A 24,064-nucleotide genomic window follows, 5' to 3' on the forward strand; every position below is an offset into this window, starting at 1 on the left:
TAGAAGGCTGAAGAAGTTCCCTTCTATTTCTAGTTGTTGAAAGTTTCTATCAGGAATGAATATTGTTTTTGTCAAATGCTTTTTCTATGTCAGTGAGATGATCATATGTGTTTTAAAATTTTCTTTTTTAGTTTATTAATATGATAAATTGTATTGAATGTTAAACCAAACTTGCATTCATGGAATAAATCCCACTTGGTCATGGTAAATTATCCTTTTTAATATGATGTGGTATTTGATTTGCTAAAATTTTGTTGAGGAGTTTTGTATCTATGTTCATGAGAAATACTTGTCTGTAGTTTTCTTTTTTGTAATATCTTTGTTTTTGGTATCAGATTAATGCTGGCCTCGTGAATAACTTGGAAAGTTTTCCCTCTTTGGTTTTCCAGAAGAATTTGTGTAGTGTTGGCAATTACCTTCCTTAAATATTTGGTAGAATCTAACAGTGAAACCACTTGGCCCAGGAGATTTGTTTGTTTTTGGTGAGAAAGTTGTTAACTACAAATTTAATTTAAAAAATAAATACACGGCTGTTTGCATTTTGTGTTTCTTGAGTAAATTTTGCTTATTTGTATCTTTCAAATAATTTGTCCGTTCATCCAAGTTTTTGAATTCCTTAACAAAATTTATTCATGATATTCCTGTATTATTTTAACAGTGTAGGATCTATAGTGATACTTTCTCTTTCATTGCTTATGTTGATAATTTGTCTTTTCTCTCTTTGTTTCTGTCTCTGTCTCTCTGATTATTTTGGCTAGAGGTTTGTCAATTTTATTATTATTTTGAAAATAGTAATTTAGGTTTTACTGAGCTTTTTTCCTTGTTTTTCTATTTTACTGATTTTCGCTGGTATCTTTAGTATTTCCTTTCTCCTGCTTACTTGGGGTTTAATTTGCTCTTACAAATTGAAGTATAGTTGATATACAATGTTGTGTTAGTTTCAAGTGTACATCAAAGTGATTCAGTTTTATATATATATATATATATCACAATATATATCTCATATTTTCTTTATCCATTCATCTTTTGATGGACACTTGGGTTGCTTCCATGTCTTGGCTATTGTAAATAATTTGCTCTTTTTTTAGCTTTATTAGGTGGAGGCCTAGGGCATTGATTTTGGTTCTGTTTTCTAATGTAGCCATATAAAGCTGTACATTTCTCTCTAAGCAGTGCTTTGACTGCATCTTACATGTTTTATGATGTTGTGGGGGTTTTTTACATTTATTTCAAATATTTTCTAATTTTTTTTGTAATTTTTAGAATTTCACTGACTATTTAGAAGTTCATTGGTTAATTTCTAAATATTAGGGGATTTCCCAGATTTATCAAAATTGATTTATAATTTCACTTCATTGTGTTCATAAATGTAAAATGTATGATTGCAACCTTTTATATTTTTTGAGACTTGTTTTACGCCCCAGCATATGGTCTGTTTTGGTGAAAATTACATATACACTTCAAAATAATATATATTGTTATTGAGGAGAGCATTCTTTAACTGTCATTTAGATATACTTGGTGTTGTGCAGGTTTTCTCTATCCTTATGATTTTGTATTTGTTATTTGTTGACAGAGGAGTGTTGAAGTTGCCTATTATAACTGGATTTGCATATGTCTTCTTTCTGTTCTTTCAGTTTTTGCTATGTGTATTTTGAAAATCTCTTATTGGATGCATATACATTAAGCATTGTTGTATCTTCTTGATGAAAGGACCCATTTGTTATTATGGAAGGTTCTTCTTTATCCCTGGTAATATTCTTTTTTTCTGAAATATGTGTTGTTTGGTATTAATGCAGCCAGCCACTGCTGCTTTCTTTTTAATTTTTACATTGTCTGTTTTTAATATCCTTTTTTCTAAAATATTCTTAACAGCTTCATTGAGATACAGTTTACATACTTTTCACTTCATTCATTTAATGTATACAATTCAGTGGCTTTAGTGTAGTCAGAGTTGTGTGACCATCACCACAATCAATTGTAGAATGTTTTTATTCTTCACAAAAGAAACTCTGAGCCCCCTGGCCATCAGCACACAATTTTCTCCCTGCTCCCCTTGCCGGCTACTGGGAACTACTGATTTACTTTCTGTTTCTTTGCCTATTTCTGTGATTTGCCTATTCTGGACATATCATATAAATGGAATCATATATCGTTCTTTGTGATTGGCTTCTTTCATTTAACATAATGTTTCCAAGGTTAATCCACGTTGTACCATATATCAGTACTTAATTTCTTTTTTTAATTAATTAATTAATTAATTAATTTTTGGCTGCGTTGGGTCTTCATTGCTGCTCACGGGCTTTTTCTAGTTGCGGCGAGCGGGGGCTACTCTTCGTTGTGGTGTGCGGGCTTCTCGTTGCGATGGCTTCTCTGGTTGTGGAGCACAGGCTCTAGGAACGTGGGCTTCAATAGTTGTGGCATGTGGGCTCAGTAGTTGTGGCTTGTGGGCTCTAGAGTACAGAGTAGTTGTGGCGCACGGGCTTCGTTGCTCCGCGGCATGTGGGATCTTCCCAGACCAGGGCTCAAACCTGTGTTCCCTGCACTGGCAGGCGGATTCTTAACCGCTGTGCCACCAGGGAAGTCCTATCTCTTTAATTGCTGAATATTCCACTGTATGGATTTACCACATTTTATTTATCCATTCATTAGTTGATGAGCATTTGGCTTTACAATTTTGGGTTTTTACAAATAATGCTGCTATGCAATTTTGTTTACAGGCTGTTGTATGGACATAACGTTTTCATTTCTCTTGGCTATATACACCTAGGAATGAAATTTTGCTGGATCATGGTAACTCTGTTTAACCATTTGAGGAACTGCCAGACTGTTTTCCAAAGCAGCTGTGCCATTTTACCTTCCCCCCAGCAGCATATGAGGATTTGATTTTCTGTACCTCCTAGCCAATACTTACTACTGTCTGTCTTTTGATTATGGCCATCTTGGTGGGTGTGAAATGCTATCTCGTTGTTCACCTTCATTTTGAAATATATTTTTGATGGGCATATAATTCTAGGTTTATAGATTCATTAGTTCTTAAGATATCATTTTTTTGTCTTTTGGCTTATGTAGTTTCTGAGGGAGAAGTATATGAACAGCCTTAACTTTTTTGTCACTCTACTTAATGTGTCTTTTCTTCAGCTGTTTAAAAACTTTTGTCTGTATAATTTGTTCTCAGCAATTTGATTTTGATATGCTTTGGTGTAAATATGTTTGTATGCATGAATGTGTGTATATTTATACTGCTTGTGGTTTGTTTAGTTGCTTGTTTTTTTTTGAAATTTTCATAAATCTGGAAGATGTTCAGATATTATTTTTCCAAACATTTTTTTTTGTCCTTTTTCCATCCTCATTCTGAGACTTCAGTTATATCTATGTTGGACAACTTCACATAATCCCACAGGTGACTTGAGGATCTTCTTTTTCTCCAGTCTTTTTTCTCTTTGCTTTATATGGGATAGATTTTATTGCTGTGTTCTTTCTTTTTCATTGTCTAATCTTTTAATCTCATCCAGTGAAATTTTCATTTCAGATGATATATTTTTCATCGTTAGGAGTTCCATTTGGTTTTTTATGTTTAATTTCTTTTGTTATTTTTGCATCTTTTAAAAATACCTGTAACAGAGCTCTAATTTCTGTTTTTATGTACTTCTTTGCTAGTTCTGTCACTTCTGGTATTTTGGATTTCTCTGAAGATTATTTTGTTTTTCCTAGTTACAAGTCATTTTTTTGGTTCTTATCATGTCTTGTAAGTTTTGATTGGATAATTGTCATTATATTATGTTGTTGAGTGTCTGGATTTTGGGGAGCTTTTTTTTCTTAGAGGGTGTTGGTCTTTGTTTTGGCAAACAGTTTAGTTGATTCCAGATCCACTTGATCCCAATCCCATCAGACCCCATTTTTAAGCTTTGGTAGGCCCTCCTTCATTCCAGGGGTTACTCAGAGTAGTATTCATCTACTTTGAAAAACTCAGAAATCCCCAGGGACTCTTCACTTTGGCTGTTCAGAGTTCAGATGTTTCTCTGTCTTGTCTGAGCTCCTTGAGGTGTTTATCTTACATCTTGCTGCTGTCTTTCTGTCTCTCCTTCCTTGCCTTCTCTCCCTCCCTTCTCTTCCTTCTCTTCCTTCCCTCCCTTCTTTATGCCTGTTCATGCAGAATTTCACTTTTTCTGTGCCTGGCCTAGTACTTAGCAAAGACTCAAGGGAACCCTTATGTAACTTTCTGCATTGCTTCCTTTTTTTTTTTTTTTTTGGGAATTCTGCTGCACAACCTTAAGGTGCATAAGCTTTCCTGAACTCCTATCTCTGATGCTAAGTCTGCTAAGTTGTTGGGCTCTGTTTGGGTTTTCTCTGACTGTGTCCATGATCTAGAAATCACATTCAGGCAGATAACCCAGATAACTATTTTTTATTTTATTTATTTATTTTTTGGCTGCATCGGGTCTTTGTTGCTGCGCCCGGGCTTTTTCTAGCTGTGGCGAGCGGGGGCTACTCAACGTTGCGGTGCACGGGCTTCTCATTGCAGTGGCTTCTCTTGTTGCGGAGCATGGGCTCTAGACGCATGGGCTTCAGTATTTGTGGCACGGGGGCTCAGCAGTTGTGGCTCACGGGCTCTAGAGCGCTGACTCAGTAGTTGTGGTGCCCGGGTTTTGTTGCTCAGAGGCATGTGGGATCTTCCGAGACCAGGGCTTGAATCCATGTCCCCTGCATTGGCAGGCGGATTCTTAACCACTGTGCCACCAGGGAAGCCCCCCAGATAACTATTAAATTCACCTTGTTTGTTTCCCTTTTTTCAGAGATCACAGTTCTGTGTTACTTGATGTTCACTATGTGAAAGCAGTTGTTTTATGTATTTTAGCCAGTATTTTACTTCTTAAGAGTGAGAGTTCATGTCTGTTCTTTGTTATTCCTTAATGGCTGGAAGCCTAGTTATTTTTTTTAAAGCTATAAATACTCATTATACTACTAGGTTTTATGTTCCCTGAGGAAAGATATCTGACCATCTTTCTATCTCTAGCACATAGAAGGGATTAAATATTTCTTAATGATGCTCTTTAATTAGGAAAGACACTAATATTTTCTGTGTGGAAAGCTTTTGTTTTATATTCTTATCATACTCTGAATTTTAAAAAATTTCTCATGGGTAGTTGTAATCCACTTTGAAAGATTACTTATTAGAATTTAAAAAAACCATCATTGTGAACAAGTTCCATACCATGACAAAAAAGTACCAAAATTTAATTTGCCTAGAATCAACATTCCTCTTCTCAGGATAGCATTCAACCATGTCTAAGTTATTCTGACCTTAAGTTATCCAATTTTTAGGATTATTTAGACATCTTTTCCTGCCTTATTTAAAAAAATTTCTTACTTTTAATTCATTTACTTTCTTTCTGCTCGCATCTCTATTAGGGAGCCTGCATGTGGTGGGGGGAGGGGGAGAGCTAGCACATTTGGCTTTTGATTCAGTTTTAATGTTTAGAGGTTGTCAAAAGTAATGTCAAAATCTTGTTTTAGAGTTCCACGGCCCCTGGAAATAGAATTTTTTTCTTTTGGTGTCTGCTATAGAGGTGTTTAATTGGCTGTCATTCTTTAACCTGTCACGGATATTGAAGTACACTAGAAATTTGAATGAATCTTATTGATCTGTTATAGTTGGAGTATGAGTATGTTAGGGAAAGGACAATGGGGAAATAAAGTAACATTCTTTATTGCCAGAAATCACTGGGTTTTGTACTAATTAGCCTTGAAAAATGTGGAGTTATTTGACAGACCAGATGTTTTCACCATGCAGCCATGTGTCTCATCAGTGAATGTGCCTTGTGTCTGCAGGCAACATTGTTAGATTTTTCTCATTCTATAAACAATGTTCCAAAATATAACTAAACCCTAAAGTGTGTTTATCTTTTTGGCTTAATTTCTAGGTTTATATCCATTCTAAAGTTTCTCTCTAGAGGAAATGCATTTTATTGCACAAAGCTCTTCGTACCTAATTGTAGTATAAACACCATTCTGTTTATACTAAACCATGTGAATTGTATTGTTTGTGAGTCTGTAAAATTTTAATAAAAGCAACCATTTCAGATTAAACTATATTTGTAATTTTATTTCTTAATTTAGGGGAAATAAATCTTTCTTCCCTTCATTTATTTGGACTAAGATTTTGATTTTTGGAACACAGGAGGGAAAAACATAAACAAAGAAAACAAGTAAATCCAACCTCTAATCTTTAGTGTTTGTGGTATTACGTGCATTGGAGTAAGAAGAGTTTAAGTATCTCCCATGGAATTCATTCTTAAAACCTAAAATAGAACTATAAGTCTTTTACTTACAGGATCAAAACTGAGTTTTTCCTATACTAAATATATTATGGGAAATGTGGAAATTAGGAAGTTAAAAACATGGAGAAGAAAACTGTTACCCATAATGTTTTTATCCAAAGGAAAGAAAAATCATGGTTAACATTTTTGTATATATTTTCTTAGTCATTTTCTGTGTACTCATGTTTGTGTGTGTGCTTGTATTTAGTACTGTGTAGCTCATACATACATACATATTCATAATTTACACATGTATAAGTATTTGTAATTTTGAAAAATGTTATGATCATACTTGTAATTTCAATGTTTTTGAAATAATTTTCACTCAACAATATTGTAAACACTTTGCTGTTTTATTATTCTTTGCATATACATATATACTACATGGATATATCATAATGCATTTAACCAATTCCTTGTTAATAGACTTCTAGATTAGTTTTTTATTTGTTAATATAAATAACTACAGTTCAAGAGGCTTATACATATTTTTGTACATGTAATTTTTTGTGGGGGGGAATGCAACTGTTTAGAATACTTGTTTGGTGAAATTTTTCATTGAAAACGTGTATTATTAATATAAATATGTTTACCAGCAGGCTGTGAATTCTCATTTATTAAAACCCCTGATAATAATATCCATTATTTTTTAAGAAATCGTTGGCAGTTTGAGTGACAAAATTATATTTTTTATTTTCATTTCTTCACATCAGTTCAACTTTTTTTTTTTTCATGTTTGCCTTTTTGGGGGCTCTTTTGTGACTTTTCTTTGTTCAATGCTTAAAAAAAAATCCCTCAAGTTTATATGTTACAACTAATCCTTGCCAGGTTGTTGTTTCCTCTTTATTCTTATTCTCTTTTTATGTATAACTTATTTTGTTTTTACCTGTTCAACTGTATCAATCTTAGTTTTATTTGTTCTCTTACGCTTATGGAAGCTTTCCTACCTATCAGATAAATATTGTCCCTATTATTATTATGAAATGTCCTTCTGTGTTTCCAGCAATATTTGTTGTCTTAAAATCTAATGTGTCTGATATTAATATAGCCATTCAAGCACTTTTATGGTTACTTTTGGGGTATATCTTATTCTAGCTTTTACTTCAGTCTGTTTGTGACTCTGAAGTGGGTTTCTTGTAAGCAACATATAGTTGGATCATGCTTTTTATTTTATTTACTTATTTTTTATTTTATTTTAGCCGCACTGTGCGGCATGCGGGATCTTAGTTCCCCGACCAAGGATTGAACCCATGCCCCCTGCGGTGGAAGCACGGAGCCTTAACCGCTGGAATGCCAGGGAAGTCCCTGGATCATGCTTTTTAAATCCTGTCTGACAGTGTCTGCCTTTTGATTTGCATGCTTATTAGTCCATTTGCATTTAATATAATTATTAATATGGTTGGGTTTTGCTCTTTATTTTCTATGTTTTTCATGTCTTTTTTGTTCTTACTTATCTTTTACTCCTTTTTTGTATTAAATATTTTGTAGTATACTATTTTAATTCTTCCATAAACCTTTTAATGTTGTATTTTTTGAGGTTTTTTTTAGAGGTTACTCTGTGGATTATAATCTGCTTCTTCATTTGTCACAGTCTACTTTAGGTCATTGCTCATGTAGTTTTGATATAATATATAGAAGTAGTTTTGCTTCAACTTAGCTCCATTTCTTCCCTCTTCTTTTGTGCTATTATTGTCATTTATATTATATCTATATATTTTATAAACCCAACAATACAGTGTTATAATCATTGCTTTAAAAAATATTGTCTTTTACTGATAGTAAAAGAAGAAAAGAGAAAACAACCACATTTATTCAGTCTTTTATATTTAGCATATATTTACTCTTTCCTATGTTCTTCATTTTTTTTCCTCTGAATTCAAGTTACTATCTGCTATCATTTCCTTTCTGACTTTCTTTAGTGTTTCTTGTAAGGCAGATCTGCTAGCAAGGAATTGTCTTAGTCTTTGTTTATCTGGGAATATAATTCATTTCATTTTCATTTTTAAAGGCTAGTCATCAGCTAATGATTGGTCCTGGGTGCTCAAAGAAACTTGAGCTGAGAAAGGTGTCTACCCTTTGTTAGTGGACTTGTATGTGGGTTAGGGAGTGCATTCAAAACTCAGGCAAGTTTTCAAGTCTGCTGAGCTTTCATATTCTGCCAAGCCTTTTCCTGTGTGCAGGCCTGCAGTCTCCTAGTCAGCCAGGGATGTGTGGAGTGCTTAGGCCCTTTTAGGTGTCCGCTGCATTTGTGCACTTCTCAGTCAGCTAGGGATATTCAGAGAGCTATCAGGTTATTCTGTGGGTCTCTTATTTCCAGGACTTCCCTGTTAAGTTGTTGGTTAGTCCTCCAGTCTGCTCTTTGTTCCAACCTAGACGAACTTCAGGCCCGTAGAGCTGGAGGTTCCCCCCACTCTCTTCCTTTTTTAAAATGAGTTTGCTACTTTTCCTAACAGCACCACTCCATATAGGATTTTCACCCTCTGCTCCAAATCATGTCAGCCCCTAACGGCAGAGAAGCTGCTGATTTTCCTGACAAGCCATAACCAATGATGGGGAGAGGGGAGGTGGAGAGGGTGATGGAGGTAGCCCCAGGCCAGAATACCACAGAGTCCCTCTCTATTTAGCAGTTTTCATGAATAAACCCTTCTTAATTTGTTGTTCTCCTTTCCAGAGTCCTTTCCAATTTCCAGAGTCTTGAAATGGTTGTTTGGGTCAGTTTTGTCTAGTTTATATTTGCTTTTTGGGTAGAAGATTTGCTAAGCTCTTCTGTGTGCCATAGTTGGAAGTCTATCCTTGGGTACTTTATTTTATAGGATGATTTTTGTGGCATTGATATGATCATTTTATATTTCCCTTTATTTTTTTTTTCCTAGCAATGGCCTTTATTCTTTATGTAATGAATTTCATTGGTGGATTTTCAAAGTTTTCTGTATTCTTGGGAAAAATCTTTTTTTGATTATAATTTATTAAGTCCTGTAATATATATATTGATTTTTAATAATTTGACATTAATTTTTCCATTGACGTTTTTATTGAAACTTAATCCTGGATTTGTCTTAATGTACAGTGAAAACTAATTCAGGCTAGAAATTTTGCCTGAGGAATGTATCTGTGGCCCTAAAGAAGACTGAGTTGAGCTAAAGGTCATGCAATTCCTTTTATAGGCATTATCCTGCACTGAAAACTCTGGAACATCTAGAGCATACCTATCTGCCTCAAGTAAGCCACTATCGATTCTGCAAGGTGATGGTGGACAATATCCCCAAGCTTCGAGAAGAAATTAAGGATGTTTCTATGTCTGATCTCAAAGACTTTCTGGAGAGTATCCGCAAACATTCAGACAAAATTGGAGAGACTGCCATGAAGCAAGTAGGTCTTGGGTTTATGATAGGTTGGCCAATGACTTTGCAAGTATTCTGTTAAACACAGATTTCTTTTTGCTAGATGTCTTAATTGTTTCTTGTCATTTTATAGGGAAGTCCTTCATCTTTATGGGAACACATGATTTTAAAATATCTTTTATTTTCTTAGCAGAGCAATGAATTATTTACTAGGATATTGTTTTGCTCTGTGAATATTCAGTACATACTGTGATTGACTGTGATGGTTTATATTGGTGCTTTGAAGAGGCTTTTCTATTTTTTGAATACTTTTCTTGACTTTGGGTATGATTTGAAGCCCAAGATGTTTTTTTCTCCCACGATTTTTAAAAGTTCTCTTTCTAGTTAATGAGCTAAATTGTGCTGCAGGTACCTCTGGTTGATTATTTACTATGTAAGCAAGATGTCATGTTATATATGAATATTTCTGTAATTGTTATTTCTGATATCAATGGGTATCAATGAAAAAAGGCCTTTTGGGAAATGCTGGGAATTATGGTCACAGAAAGGAATTTGTTTATAGCTTATAAATTATCAATGTGTTGAAAGTGTTTCAATTTTTTTCTTTCAATATCTTCCTAAGTTATGAAAGCCACAAGGAACGTCCAGAATTACTTTGTCGTTATGAATAAAGAACAGTAGTAATTTGCAGTATTACTTGCTCTTTTGAAATTTAAGTCACACTGCTTTTATTAAAATTTCTCAGTATACCTTATGATGTAACCTATAACAATAAGTAGAAGATTCAGCTGTTTATGGAAAGTGTTTTTTGGTTCTATAAACAACTGTGTTCTTGAATAAGTCATTTGTAGTTCTTATTCTGTGAGGAATGAGGGAGTAGGTCATATTTTGGGTCATATTTTTGGTCTCAGCTAGCCTTGGTAATCTTTTAGATATGTCTTTGATTCTGCAAAAGAGATCTGCCTCTTTGGAAATCCCTTTCCTAAGGGAATACACATATTCTTTTCCCATTTCTTCTTTTAATTTCCTTATTGTTATACTTTACGAAGTGGAAAGCTTAAAACTAGTTGATGATAAACCCTGATGGAAATAATCATATCATGTCATTCTTTTTAGTGGTGAAGAAACAAAATTAATCATTGAAAATATACTTTTGCCTTGCTGTGTATATTTTGAGTACAGGAATGAAGGTATCTTGTAAGACGAGTCTTTATTGTGGTTGACAAATTTTTACTAATTTTTCAAAATATAGAAGAGTATAGTACAAAGTTGCTTTTCCTAGGCCTTTGCTTGAGAAATTACTTCCTTTTTGGTGAAAGAGAGGATTCCATGAAGAATATTATTATTTCATTTAATGTGAGATTATCTGGTCTCTCCCCTAATTATCTGAAGAAATTAAGGCCTAGGCCAGGGAAGTGATTTGCTCAAGTTCAGACAGCTTGTAAAGGTCAGATTCTGTAGTAGAATTCAGATTAGACTGAGATGAATTTGTCTGCTATGGCACTCAAAATGTGTAAACTGTTAGCTGTTGGCTGTATTTTTGTCATTTAAAGAAATGATGAAGAAACCTTTCGTGAATTCAGGACTCTTTAATGAACTGATAACCCTTTATTCCTCCTATAGCATTTTTCATCTCAAGTATAGCTCTTATTGCATGTATTACTATCCTATGCTATGGTATATATAAGATCATTGACTAAAGATATCTTACACATTTTAAAATCTTCTGTAGTACCTAAAAAGTAAGGAAAGTAGGAGGGAGAGAAACTACCATATACTTTGTACGTAGTAGGTGTTCAGTAAATATTTGTTTGAATTCATGGATGTTAGAAAAGAGGGAGAGGATATGGTTTATTTCTCACTTATGTGAAGCCCAAAATGATGTTTCTGATTTGTGATGGTTTTCTTTGCAATGGTGATTTAAGGAAAGTTTCCATTATATGGCTCTGTCATTTTTAATATGGTTTTGAAGATTGCTGCAAAAGGGGAAAGACCAAAGAGTATTGCATGTGTTAGGGTTTTTAAGGGCTAGGCCTGGATGTGACACATCATCACTTCTTCTTTGATTTCACTGGCCAGAACTTAGTAACGTGGCCATAGCAACCGGTAAGGGATGCTGGGGAATATAATCTCACTCTGTCTAAGAGAAGAACACAGTTTTGGTGAATAGTAGCTAGTCTCTGGCACAGTCTACCCTTTTGTTCATCAAATATCTCTTCACTCTTTTTTTTTAAAAATAAATTTATTTATTTATTTATGGCTGTGTTGGGTCTTCGTTGCTGCGTGTGAGCTTTCTCTAGTTGTGGCAAGTGGGGGCTACTCTTCGTTGCGGTGCATGGGCTTCTCATTGTGGTGGCTTCTCTTGTTGTAGAGCACGGGCTCTAGGCGCACAGGCTCAGTAGTTGTGGCTCACAGGCTCAGTAGTTGTGGCACACGGGCTTAGTTGCTCCGCTGCATGTGGGATCTTCCCGGACCAGGGCTCGAGCCTGTGTCCCCTGCAGTGGCAGGGGGATTCTTAACCACCGTGCCATCAGGGAATTCCATATCAGTTCACTCTTCCTCTCATCCATAGAACATACTTGTCCCTTCCCTAAGGAATACAACCCAATATTCCATCTAGTTACTACATCCATCTCAAAGTATGATATCTTCCAGGGATGCACAATACTCTCCATCAGATCCAGATGTGGCTCTTCAGTGGGCTGATGGCCAGGAACTAAGATAGGTTATCTGCACCTGTGGCCCTCCCACCCTCAGTATACCATGGAGAAGCTAGAACAGAATAGCTACAACAGAAACTTCCATTTAGAAGAGGGAAGAACAGGAGATGTACAGTATTACCTGCTTCATAGCAAATCATGTAATCCTTTTGGGCCATCATTGGGAAATCTTTCTGCCTCAGTAGTAGGGGAACTTCCTTGTCTAGATGTTGATTCTGTGGAAAGAACTCCTTTGCCCATTGTTCTCCTGGGCTCTTGGCTGCATCTTAGTTTTTCTTTCCCTATTTTTTTCTGTGTACATTTCTGAGATGTGTGCTGGGGAATATACCTTCGTATGAAGATGTTTCTCTCTTTCTCTGTAGATATACACATACATCTACATCTACACTTATATCTACAACCACATTTATATCTCTGTATATCTTTCAGTGCGTCCTTTCTGCTTCTACAAGTTTAGGAGGCCAAGGGTTGTTTTAAGGTTCTGAACAAAGTTTTATTTAGTACAGATTTGTGGGTTTTTGGCATTATAGTTACCTCAAAACTTAGTAGACCTCTGATCTGTCTCTTTCCAATAGGTTCTATTTAGATACCCACTGTTGTTTTCTAAATATAATTTTCAGGAATGATTTTTTTTCTTCTTCCCTGTTTGGGGAGGTAGTAGAGTTGGGAGAGCATAACCCTTGCCTCATGTCTCTTTCTTACTTAGGCCCTACTTGGAGGCTATATGAAATAACGGGTAAGAAAACCATACCTGAATCTAATTTTTGCCTCAGGATTAAGTCACTTTGTTCAAGGAGGTCTTCTTTGGACTTAATTGCTCAAACTTTTACCATCTTTTTCTTTTACTATTTGGAATCTATATGTGTTCAGCTTTCTAACCCTCTGAGGCCCAAGTTTCTGGACTTGTGCTATTCCCTGTAATTTCAGTTTTCAAAGTAGGAAATTCTGTGCTCATCGTTTTTGTGTAAAACCTTGCTAAAAGCAGAAAGCAAATGCCAATATACACTATAACTCTCTCTCTACATTCACTTATAGAGCTACAGACCCAGTAGACATGCGGTATGCCTTTTCATTTATTACAGGTTCCAGTTTTGCCAGTTGTTTTGCCACAATATCACGGGGCTTTTCAGGCCTTTGACTTGCTAAATATATATTCTTGCGGCCTATTGCCTGACCTCTGAACTGATGTCATTTATTTTAAGGTTTTTTGTTATGGCAACACCATTCTTCCAGTGCCAGTGCCTGTTTCTTTAAATAACGATGCCTGTTGTAATAGCTAAGCTCTAAAATCTCACCATAGAAATTTTATTTTTCGCTCATGTGAAGTCCAAAATGGATGTTCCTGGTTGGGTAGCTCTTCTTTAAGTGACTGTGAAGGGATCCAGGACTCTTCCAACTTGTGGCTCTATCACTTCAACATGTGGCTTTCAGTGTTTCAGCAGTAGAGAAAAAAGTGAATAATGCCTGGAGATTTTTTTTTTTATTGACCAGGCTTGTAAGTGATACATACGACTGCTGCCAACATTACATCAGCAGAAGCTTATACACTACAAGCGAGGAGTGGAAATATAGTCTATCTGTGTGACCAGGAGAAAGAGGAAATAGGTTTGGTGAATACCTAGCTAGTCGGCTACAACCTGCTATCACAGAGCTTAGAAAAATACATATTTCCATGTCTCTTGCCTTTTTTTCTTCACAATTTCATCTCTTTGACATTTCTTCCCCATATGTTTGCCTTCTAATTTACTAATCCAGTTTTTAGCATTGTCTATGTCACTATTCAGAACTTTATCATCATCATCAGTATTAGTTCAGCAACTGCAGTTTTGGCCTTAAAAATGTGTTCTTTTCCTTAAAAAAAATTCTAAGTGGCCTTTAGAATCATACAAGAAAACAGATTTGAAAGTATCACTTAATATTGATAGTTGGTCTGGGTCCTTCTGGAAATTATGTAAATGATTGTGCTTTTTCTTGGTGGACATCTCCCGTTTTCTTCTTCCACTTACCCTATCCTGAGTTGCTGCATTGATCCATGGGTGGGCTTTGTCCTTTGTACAATGAAATGATGGAGGCGGTTGGTAGATTGGCTTCTCTTTGGGATATACCAGTTAAACTACCAGAAGGACTCCACCCTAATTAGGGTTTAATGAGCAAATTTGGCTCCAAACTTTTACCTGAGATTATACTCTCAAACCGTTTGTTGTCGAATTTTATCAAGAGATTTGATGCAAAAAATACTATTTGAGGATGATGCAAAAATAGTATTTGAGGATGACCTGAAGGATATGTAGTTTATCCATTTCTCTGTATTCCAAGTATTATATTGTCTCTGGATAAAGCTTTATCTGTAGGAAGCTCTTTGCTTTGATTGCATGTGGTAGGCAGAATTCTAAGATGGTCCCCAGGATTCCTGCCCCCTGGTCTGTGCATCCTGTAAAATCCTCTCCCTTGAGCGTGTGAACCTAATATGTAAGGTGAGAACCTTTAAAAGAGGGTCTAGAGGTCAGATATAAAGTTAGAGAGATTAAAAACCGCAGCAGATGCTTTACTCTTGGTCTTGAAGAAACAGAATGCCATGTTTTGGAGGGGGCCACACAGCAGGGAACTGTAGGCAGCCTTGAATTGCTGAGAGCTATCCCCAGCCGACAGTCAGCAAGAAAATGGGGACCTGAGTCCTACAACCACAAGGAATTGGATTCTGCCAACAGAATGAGTGAACTTAGAAGACTGTGAGCTCCAGATGAAACCACAGACCTGACTGACATCATGATTTCAGCCTGGCGAGACCCTGAGCAGAAGGCCTAGCAAAAACATGTTGAACTCTTGACCCATGGAAACTTAGATAATAATTGTGTGTAGTTTCAAGTCACTAAGTTTATAGTAGTATGTTACACAGCAGTAGAAAACTAATACAGTCTATTATTTTGGTCTTGAATAGAATTACTTTTTACTAAACTGTACCTTTTTATTTTAATTTTGCCTTTGGGTCTAGGAAACAATGGTATAGTCAGTCTGGTTTAAAAGGTGTCAAGCTAGAAGTTTCTGAGTCTTTCACTTGTCTTCCAATATACAATACCTGGGAAGCTGCAGAAAAGTAAGAAAAATGTATAAGTATGAAAACTAGGATAGAAGTTCAATCATATAGCAGAATCTGAGGAGGAATTTAAAAATTGTCCATTCTACTGTGTATTACCATATCGAATTTTAAGTCAAGTGGTCTTATTTTACAAAAAAACGTTTCATGTTCCTGTATATATCTTTTTAACATGGTATTGGAATGAAATCATTTACTGGACCCACCTATGAGTCTGCCATGGGAAGTAGAGCCATAGGTAAAGCAAGTAGAAAAACCCTCCCTTTTATCCTATCCCATTTTCTGTGTTGATATTCTTAACAGTGTGCTTCCAAAATACTGTGTATGTCTTATTTTGGAATAATCAGTTTAGCTTGAACTGTTTTATAAAAAATGTCTAAAGTAGTTCTTTGTTAATTGTCTGCTGTTTTTTAGTTCTCTTTCTGAAATTGATTTCTGTAATTCACTTGTTATGGAATTGATTTGTGCAGGAGGGAAGTTCTGTATTTGTTATTTTGGTTAGTTTGCCTTAGGCTTTGTGGGACTAAATAACATTTGTAAGGTAAACATTCTTGGCTAGGTTGATTTCTATGTGGGGCCCTTTAACAAAGGGCAGGATTTACTTACTTTTAAAATTCTAACTTGGCTTTGCCAAATTATATAGGTTATATGACTGATGCTTAGAAAAGGAACTGGTTGCTTATAAAAGAAATGGAAGGCTCCCCAGGCATTCTTCCTTTAGTAACTAGTTTTAAAGAAACTGCTCCTTGGGTGAGACTAGCTGTCACCATGGTTCTGTCAGCCCTTGACTTTCTTTGATTAAGTCTTGACTGGAGCAAAATGTGCTGTTTTATTTATTGTGTAGAACATCTTTGACTTAGATCAGGCATAGTACTACCAACTGAGTTCACATAGGCCATGTAATGACTGCCAAGTAAAAGCAGTATTGCTGTTGAAATCTCTTTTGTGCTGGATGCTATGCAAAACTTCCACAGAATATGGCCTTTGGAGTCAAAGAAGTTGATGCTCACTTGTTTTGGTGTTCCTGGATTTACTTTTTATTTTCTTTTCTTCTTGATTTTGGTATTTTTGTGTTTGTACTAATTCTTGCCCCTTATTCTTTGATGATATGGATGGCCTGCGGGTAAGGTGGGGGAATGTGAGAGCTGTGTTATGTGGGATTCTTGAGTAGGCAACAATCAGAGTAGCTTATGATAGATAGTACAATTTTAGAATCTGAGCTTATGATAGATAGTACAATTTTAGAATCTGAAGAGGATAGTAGGGATTTAGTTTACTGTTCAGTAATATGATAGTTAACAGAATAGACTTTGGAGTTTGGGTTAGACTCCTAGATTTGTCATTTGTTAGCTGTATGACAGTGGGCAAGTTACTAAACATCACATTCAGTCTTCACAACTCTATAGTTGGAATTTTTAATCTTCTTTGCAAAGATGTGGAAATATTTAGGGAAATCAAGTACTTAGCTTAGTCCCAGGCTTATAATACATGTTAAATTAAAAGAAAAAAAAAAAAAGAACCATCCTAGATGAATGGTGAATGTAAATAGATTCTAAGAGTATGGAGAAGGAGAAGATTAAAATTAGAGTTAAACTTGATGATTGAACTACTTTTAATTTTATTCCTAAAATTCAATTTTCTGTGACAATTTTCAGCCTTGAATTAGATCTCATTTTTAATCATTTTTTTCTCCTTACCATAAAAATTATTTCTATTGTATACACTTCTAAAATATATATATATTTTTTTAAAGGATTTTCTTATTTATTTATTTATTTATTTATTTTTGGCTGTGTTGGGTCTTCGGTTCGTGCGAGGGCTTTCTCCAGTTGCGGCAAGCGGGGGCCACTCTTCATCGCGGTGCGGGGACCGCTCTTCATCGCGGTGCGCGGGCCTTTCTCTATCGCGGCCCCTCCCGTCGCGGGGCACAGGCTCCAGACGCGCAGGCTCAGCAATTGTGGCTCACGGGCCCAGCTGCTCCGCGGCATGTGGGATCTTCCCAGACCAGGGCTCGAACCCGTGTCCCCTGCATTAGCAGGCAGATTCTCAACCACTGCGCCACCAGGGAAGCCCCTAAAATATTTTGAACCTGATTTCAGTTAAAAAGATGACAATTAAATTTAAAAGACCAATGACCCTTGATTCATGTTGAGTGAAAGAAGAAAGAGAATTTATTCCTTAAATCTAATTTGACAGCAGTATTACAGTTTACTTTTGAGTTTTCTTCAGGATAAAAAGGAAACTATGTGGTGTGTGTATATATAATAAACATATTATTTATTTGCTTTGGCGAAGCAAAGCACACCAGCTTATCAGGAGAAATTTTCTTGTTATTAAATTTTAAGAGAAAATTGTCATATGGGTTCTCAATATAATTTGTGAACATCGATTTTTAGTGTGCTCATCCTAAAATAGACCATTACTTTAGAGGAACAGCAGCTATTGCAATACTTAGCACCATCTCTCGCAAATATACTGCATATATGCATATATATATATGTATATATATATATATATGTTTCAGTTATTTTAAGATTAAATTCTTTTGAGAATATTCCTTTTACTGAGCCTTGGCTTGTACTAGAAAGCAGTAACACTTAATTTAAAACAATATGGTATCATAAGAATAAACTGCTGAGTAGAACAGAATACAAGTACAGAAATTGACCCAAATGTATAGTATAAGAATTTAATAAGTGATAAAGGTAGTGTTATACAAGAGGCATAGACACACACAAATTAGTATTATGCCATGTAGGTATAAAGTAACTTTTCCTCAGTAAACCTTATAGGCAGAAAAGTCAGAACAGTGCATGAGAATACCATCTTCCTGTCATTCTGTGGAGGGACCTGATGGGTTCAACTTTGCTGTATAAACAGTGGGACATGCCTCAGGAGAAGGACCCTGCTCTTGTAAAATTGATAGGGAAGCTGGGAGAAGGGCAAGAACATCTAGTCAGTATGTACTAGGTGGATCCTTGCTGGTCAGAGAAATGACTTGGCTAGGGGAATTCTATCAATGCCTCTTAGATTAACTAAAGAGACTTAGTATTATTCAGATGAGCTGACTCAGTCTACTGAACCAGTTCATTGCTAAGCTTTGAGAATGGGGAAGGTAGAGAGCCACTAGGGCCCTCCAAGGTAGCATCTCATGGCACTAGGGAACGCCATTAGCATGATTGCTGCTTTACTTATCTGTCTTCCCAACCAGTTTATGGTCTTTGTAAGGACAGAGGTGTGTTTTTTACCTTTATATCTTCAGCACCTTGCTAGCATAGTGCTTGGTCATAACAGATAGTTAATAAATCAATTAATTACTCTTAATTGTGTATTTAATTAAATTTAATGTACCTACACCTTCACATTTTTCAGGAAAAGCCATCCTTTTTTTTAATATTCTAAGGTATATCCTCTTATTCCAATTATATTCTTAAGTATATGAAAATATTAAAATTGCACTTTGAATGGATTTTGAAACTATCTGAAAATACTGTGGAGGTACTAAGAAGTGATCAAATTAGCTTCTTGTTAAAGGTAGTGGGTCGAACACATATATTTCTATCTTCCACCTCTCTAAACTCATAAAAACAACAGCTAAGGGAATTTTTTAAAAAATCACGAGCTCCCAAACATAAAGACTATAGGAGAGCAGGTGATAGCAACATTTTTTGGAAATTGGAAAGTAAAAAGATGTGTGATAATTGTCCTGACATAGTCAAGAAAACTCAGTCCTAAACCAGTAGTAGAAGAAACTGAGACCAACACACTTTTTAGTGTTTTGCAGAACCCCTATGTTTAAGAAATTGTTGGCATCAGGGAAAGGGGGTAAAATTGATGCCCAAACAGAAAGATTGGTTGAATGTCTATTTCAGAACCAGTTAGACATCTGGATTCCTTCCCCAGCTTTTTCCTCTCAGTTAACTACCTGATCCCAACTCTAGCTGAAGATCAGAGAACAATAGACACAAACTGAAAACAGTGAAAGTTTATATACTAAATACTGAGATTTATCCTAAATCTCACAGCCCTCTTTTCTGATTTGGTTCCCAGAACCAGGCTTATACCCTTCAGGTGTGAGATTGGAAGGTAATCTGAATACTCTGAATAATATGATTAGCCCAAGAGAAGTATCCTAAAAGATATGTCCACTGAGTAGTCCCCAGTAAAAAGGGCAAGTCAGATCACTTTGAAGGCCACAGTAGACTAGACTGATGTACATTCAGTCAGCTTTTTAGTTTCCCAATTTAAAATTTGAGCAGATGGCTAAGGATCACCAGATATTTGAGAAAAGATTCTAACATGAAAGTAGAGTCAGAACAAACACGTACAAAGAAGCAACTTGGAGAAGATAGGGACTGTGCAAGAAGAGGAAAACCTAAAAGGCAAAACAAACCAAACTATCATCAGTAGCATTAGAAAGATAAGAGAAAATAAATTACATGTAAAAAGCAAGATCAGAATGCTGCATTAAAGGAGAAGTTCAGAGAACAAAAAGAATGTTTAGAAATTAAAAATATGATAGCAGGAAACACTTAAAGGAGGGTTTGGAAAATAAAAAGATATTCCAGAGAGAGGAGTAAAAAGAAAAAGAGATAGAACATGGGCAATAGAAAAGATATAAGAATATTAGGGGGCAGTCTAGGTGATCCAGCATTTGAATACTAAGTATTCTAGAAAAATAAAGCAAAAATGAAGGGAAGGAATTCATCATAGAAATAATATGGGAAAATTTCCCAAAATTCTAAGACATGAACATGCAGATTAAAGGACCCACCAAGTATCCAACAAAAGGGATGAAAAGAGACTTATATCAAGGCATACTGTGAATTTTCAGAAGCCAGAGGACAAAGTGAAAATCCTAAATGTCTTTAGAGGTTAAAAACAGTATCTTAAATGGCTTGGCTATGTGTTGCATTTATACAGTTATAATAATTAAATGCTAAAAGTTAATATAGGTAATTAATCCATTGGTTTATCTCTGTTGTAGAGGGATACATGAATGGACACTGCACAGATATTTGGTGCTGGTGTGTTAAGAATGTGAAAGAGACCTTAAACTCCTATCTTTCATGGTGGGAAGTCAATAGATAATGCTTAGAACTAAAAAACCCCACAATAGCCAAAAGGCAGAAACAACCCTAGTGTCCATTGATGGATGGATAAACAAAATGTGGTATATACATATAATGGAATATTATTTAGCCTTAAAAAAGGAAATTTGGACACATGCTACAACATGGATGAACCTTGAAGACATTATGCTAAGTGAAATAAGCCAGGCATGAAAGGACAAATATTGTATAGTTCCATTTATCTGAGGTTCCTGAAGTAGTCAAATTCATAAAGACAGAAGGTAGAATGATGGTTTCCAGGGGCTAGTGGTAAAAGGGATGAGGAGTTAGTGTTTAATGGGTACAGAGTTTCAGTTGGGGAAGATGAAGTTCTGAAGATGGGTGGTGGTGATGGTTGTACAACAAGGTGAATGTACCTAATGCCACAGAACTGTACAGTTAAAAATGGTTAAAATGGAAAATTTTATGTCATAAATTTTACCACAATTAAAAAAACCTAAAGAAATAAGCAGTAGCACACATAAGCATGGTATGTAGAGATAAAGATGTAAGCATCAAAAGAGTGGTTGCTTCTGGGGAGCAGGATTTGGGGAGAAAGAGGAGAGGAGAAAACGGTTGTTTCTCATAATAAACTCTTTATGTATAACCTAACTATGCATAGTTTTGCATGTACAACTTAGGGAAGATATATTGAACAAAAAAAAAAAGAAAAGAAACTTAAGTCAGATTAGGTGTATGTGTATAACATGGGATTTGTTGGTGGACTGGATATGAGGTAGTAAATGTTCCAACTCTCAGGGTACAGAGGAAGCGTTCCCTTATTTAAGGGACTGTTTATACCTATCTATGGCATTATTGATTTTCTTTTCTGCTTTATGTGGGTAATTGAGGAGTCTCCAGTCTTCAGATTCATAGCTGTAACAAGGTGGGAAAGGAATTATGTGTTAGTTGTAAGTTAAACTGAGGTCCATTCAAATCTCTGTTGTATTGTGTGCCTTATTAAAGAAGTGAACAGATAAATTTGATATAATGGGCAACAAAGCAAATTAGAAAAAATATATAAAAATCTTGGAAGTGATGATAAAGGTTGCAAATTTGTGATAACCAGAATGTTCTCTTTCCCTTGCCTTGAATTCTTAAGTTAAATATTTACCATTGTTCAGAAGAGAATATGAGTTCTTCAATACCTTCCTTTGGTTGCAAAATGTCACACTACCTCACCCCTGCCACTGTTGCAGGTTCACACTCCTTTCATACTTGCGCATGTGTTCTGGTGAGTGAGTAGTCCCTGTGCTGCTGCAGGAGAAGATGGGGAAAGAGGGAGTTAAAAGAGCAGTGAAGGAAAGTAGTGCTGATAGGCTAGCCTACATATAATTTGACTTGGCCTCAGAGTTTTGTGGGAGAGAGCCAGTGTTAACTTTCTGTTAAATTTACAATAAAGGAAAATGACCTACACTATGAAGTTTTTCTTCGGTGGTTCGTACAATAACTGAACTTCATTCCATTACAATATCCTGGGATTTCCTATAGCCTCCAAGTATCATGAATAATTGTATCACACTAATGTGGAAATGAAGTTCAGGCCACTGAACTCACTTTTGACTTGAACTTGAGACCAGCACTTTAGATCTAACTTATGAGGTGGAAATGAATTGATCTTATTGACATAAATAAGATGCTACCTGTTTGTTTTTTTATTATATAATTTAGCCTCTAAAATATGCAAGGATATGAAAGGTTATTTAAAATAATGCCTTAAATATAATATGTAAATATACAGCCTAAGTGCTGTTAAATATTACCATACAGGGGGCCAAGAACAACCACTTTATTGTCTTTATTATCAGATTAAGTTTATTATTATTTTTTAAAAAGCCTTTATTTATTTTCAAAATTTATTTATTTATTTTCTGCTGCGTTGGGTCTTTGTTGCTGCGCACGGGCTTTCTCTAGTTGGGGTGAGTGGGTGCTACTCTTTGTTGTGGTGAGCGTGCTTCTCATTGCGGTGGCTTCTCTAGTCGCGGAGCAGGGCTCCAGGCATGTGGGCTTCAGTAGTTGTGGTGCGTGGGCTCAGCAGTTGTGGTTTGCGGGCTCTAGAGCGCAGGCTCAGTAGTTGTGGCACATGGGCTTAGTTGTTCCGTGGCATGTGGGATCTTCCTAGACCAGGGCTTGAACCCGTGTCCCCTGCATTGGCCGGCAGATTCTTAACCATTGCACCACCAGGGAAGCCCCAAACCTTTATTTATTTGCTTATTTATTTTTGGCCGCACAGCGCAGCTTGCCCAGGCCCTTGGCAGTAGAAGCGCGGAGTCCTAACCACTGGACCACCAGGGAATTCCCATTATCAGATTAAGTTTAGATCCGGTCAGACACAGCCTCTCTCTGCCTTTCTAAATGATGAATGGAAGCAAGATGTATTTTCATCTCATTGGAATGAACTATTAAAGTTTATGTTTAATAGGTAGTGATCTCTCATTACAGGTCGGAATGAACTAGTATTCTTTTTTTTTTTTGCTTTGTAATCAGTGTATTAAGGAGACATTCATACATTTCAAGAATTGCTTAATTCTGATATCCAGATTTAAGCTTGTGAGCATATGCCTTTAAACATACAATTAAAGCTATTCATAATTTGCTATACTACCAACATTAAATTATAGTTTCTTTGGAGCATAAGTTAAACGGTTTAAAGTAAGCTGTAATATACCTGCAAAACACCTTCCTAACTCATACATGCAAATTACTTCTTCATGTAAAGGTCTCATCACTCCAGCCTCTAAGTTACCCTGCTCCAGAAGTCACTACTCTAAGGCTTACTGTGGTCCAAAGAGAAGGAAAAAAAAAAAGTAACCAGGACCAATAACTAGATATATTAAAAAAAGATGGCCCAGCAGAAGGGAATGCAGTTCTACAAATGCAAGCCCTCAAGAAGCAGCATGTTTTTTTTTTTTTTAAAGTTTTACTTGATTTTATTTATTTATTTATTTTATTTTTGGCTGTGTTGGGTCTTCGGTTCGTGCGAGGGCTTTCTCCAGTTGCGGCAAGCGGGGGCCACTCTTCATCGCGGTGCGGGGACCGCTCTTCATCGCGGTGCGCGGGCCTTTCTCTATCACGGCCCCTCCCGTCACGGGGCACAGGCTCCAGACGCGCAGGCTCAGCAATTGTGGCTCACGGGCCCAGCTGCTCCGTGGCATGTGGGATCTTCCCAGACCAGGGCTCGAACCCGTGTCCCCTGCATTAGCAGGCAGATTCTCAACCACTGCGCCACCAGGGAAGCCCCAAGAAGCAGCATGTTATATGATAAACCCCTTCTTTAGAAAGGTATCATTTCTATCACTGATACCACAGGCTAAATTAAATTATATAGCGTGCCATCTTCAGTAACAGTTGAGGCAACAGAGTAAATGCAGAGGCATCACAATGAATCCCACTTAACACCACTATACAGACCAACACTTGTCTACAAATTCTTTGTCTGACTGCCAGTTAAATACGGTTTTAACTTCATGGCTGAACA

General features: G+C 36.2%; 1 protein-coding gene across 3 annotated transcripts in view; it reads left to right on the top strand.

Annotated features, from left to right (window-relative positions):
* The window catches only part of EXOC6B (exocyst complex component 6B), a 731,430-nt gene that overhangs the window by 97,258 nt on the left and 610,108 nt on the right, over positions 1 to 24,064 (top strand). For all 3 annotated transcript variants that reach the window (XM_007175516.2, XM_007175518.2, XM_057558141.1), the window contains exon 6: positions 9,485 to 9,689. In XM_007175516.2, the coding sequence (XP_007175578.1) occupies positions 9,485 to 9,689 (205 nt within the window). The remainder of the gene's footprint in view (positions 1 to 9,484; positions 9,690 to 24,064) is intronic.

This window comes from Balaenoptera acutorostrata, chromosome 12, assembly GCF_949987535.1.
Source record: "Balaenoptera acutorostrata chromosome 12, mBalAcu1.1, whole genome shotgun sequence".
In the NCBI taxonomy this organism is placed as follows: Eukaryota; Metazoa; Chordata; class Mammalia; order Artiodactyla; family Balaenopteridae; genus Balaenoptera; species Balaenoptera acutorostrata.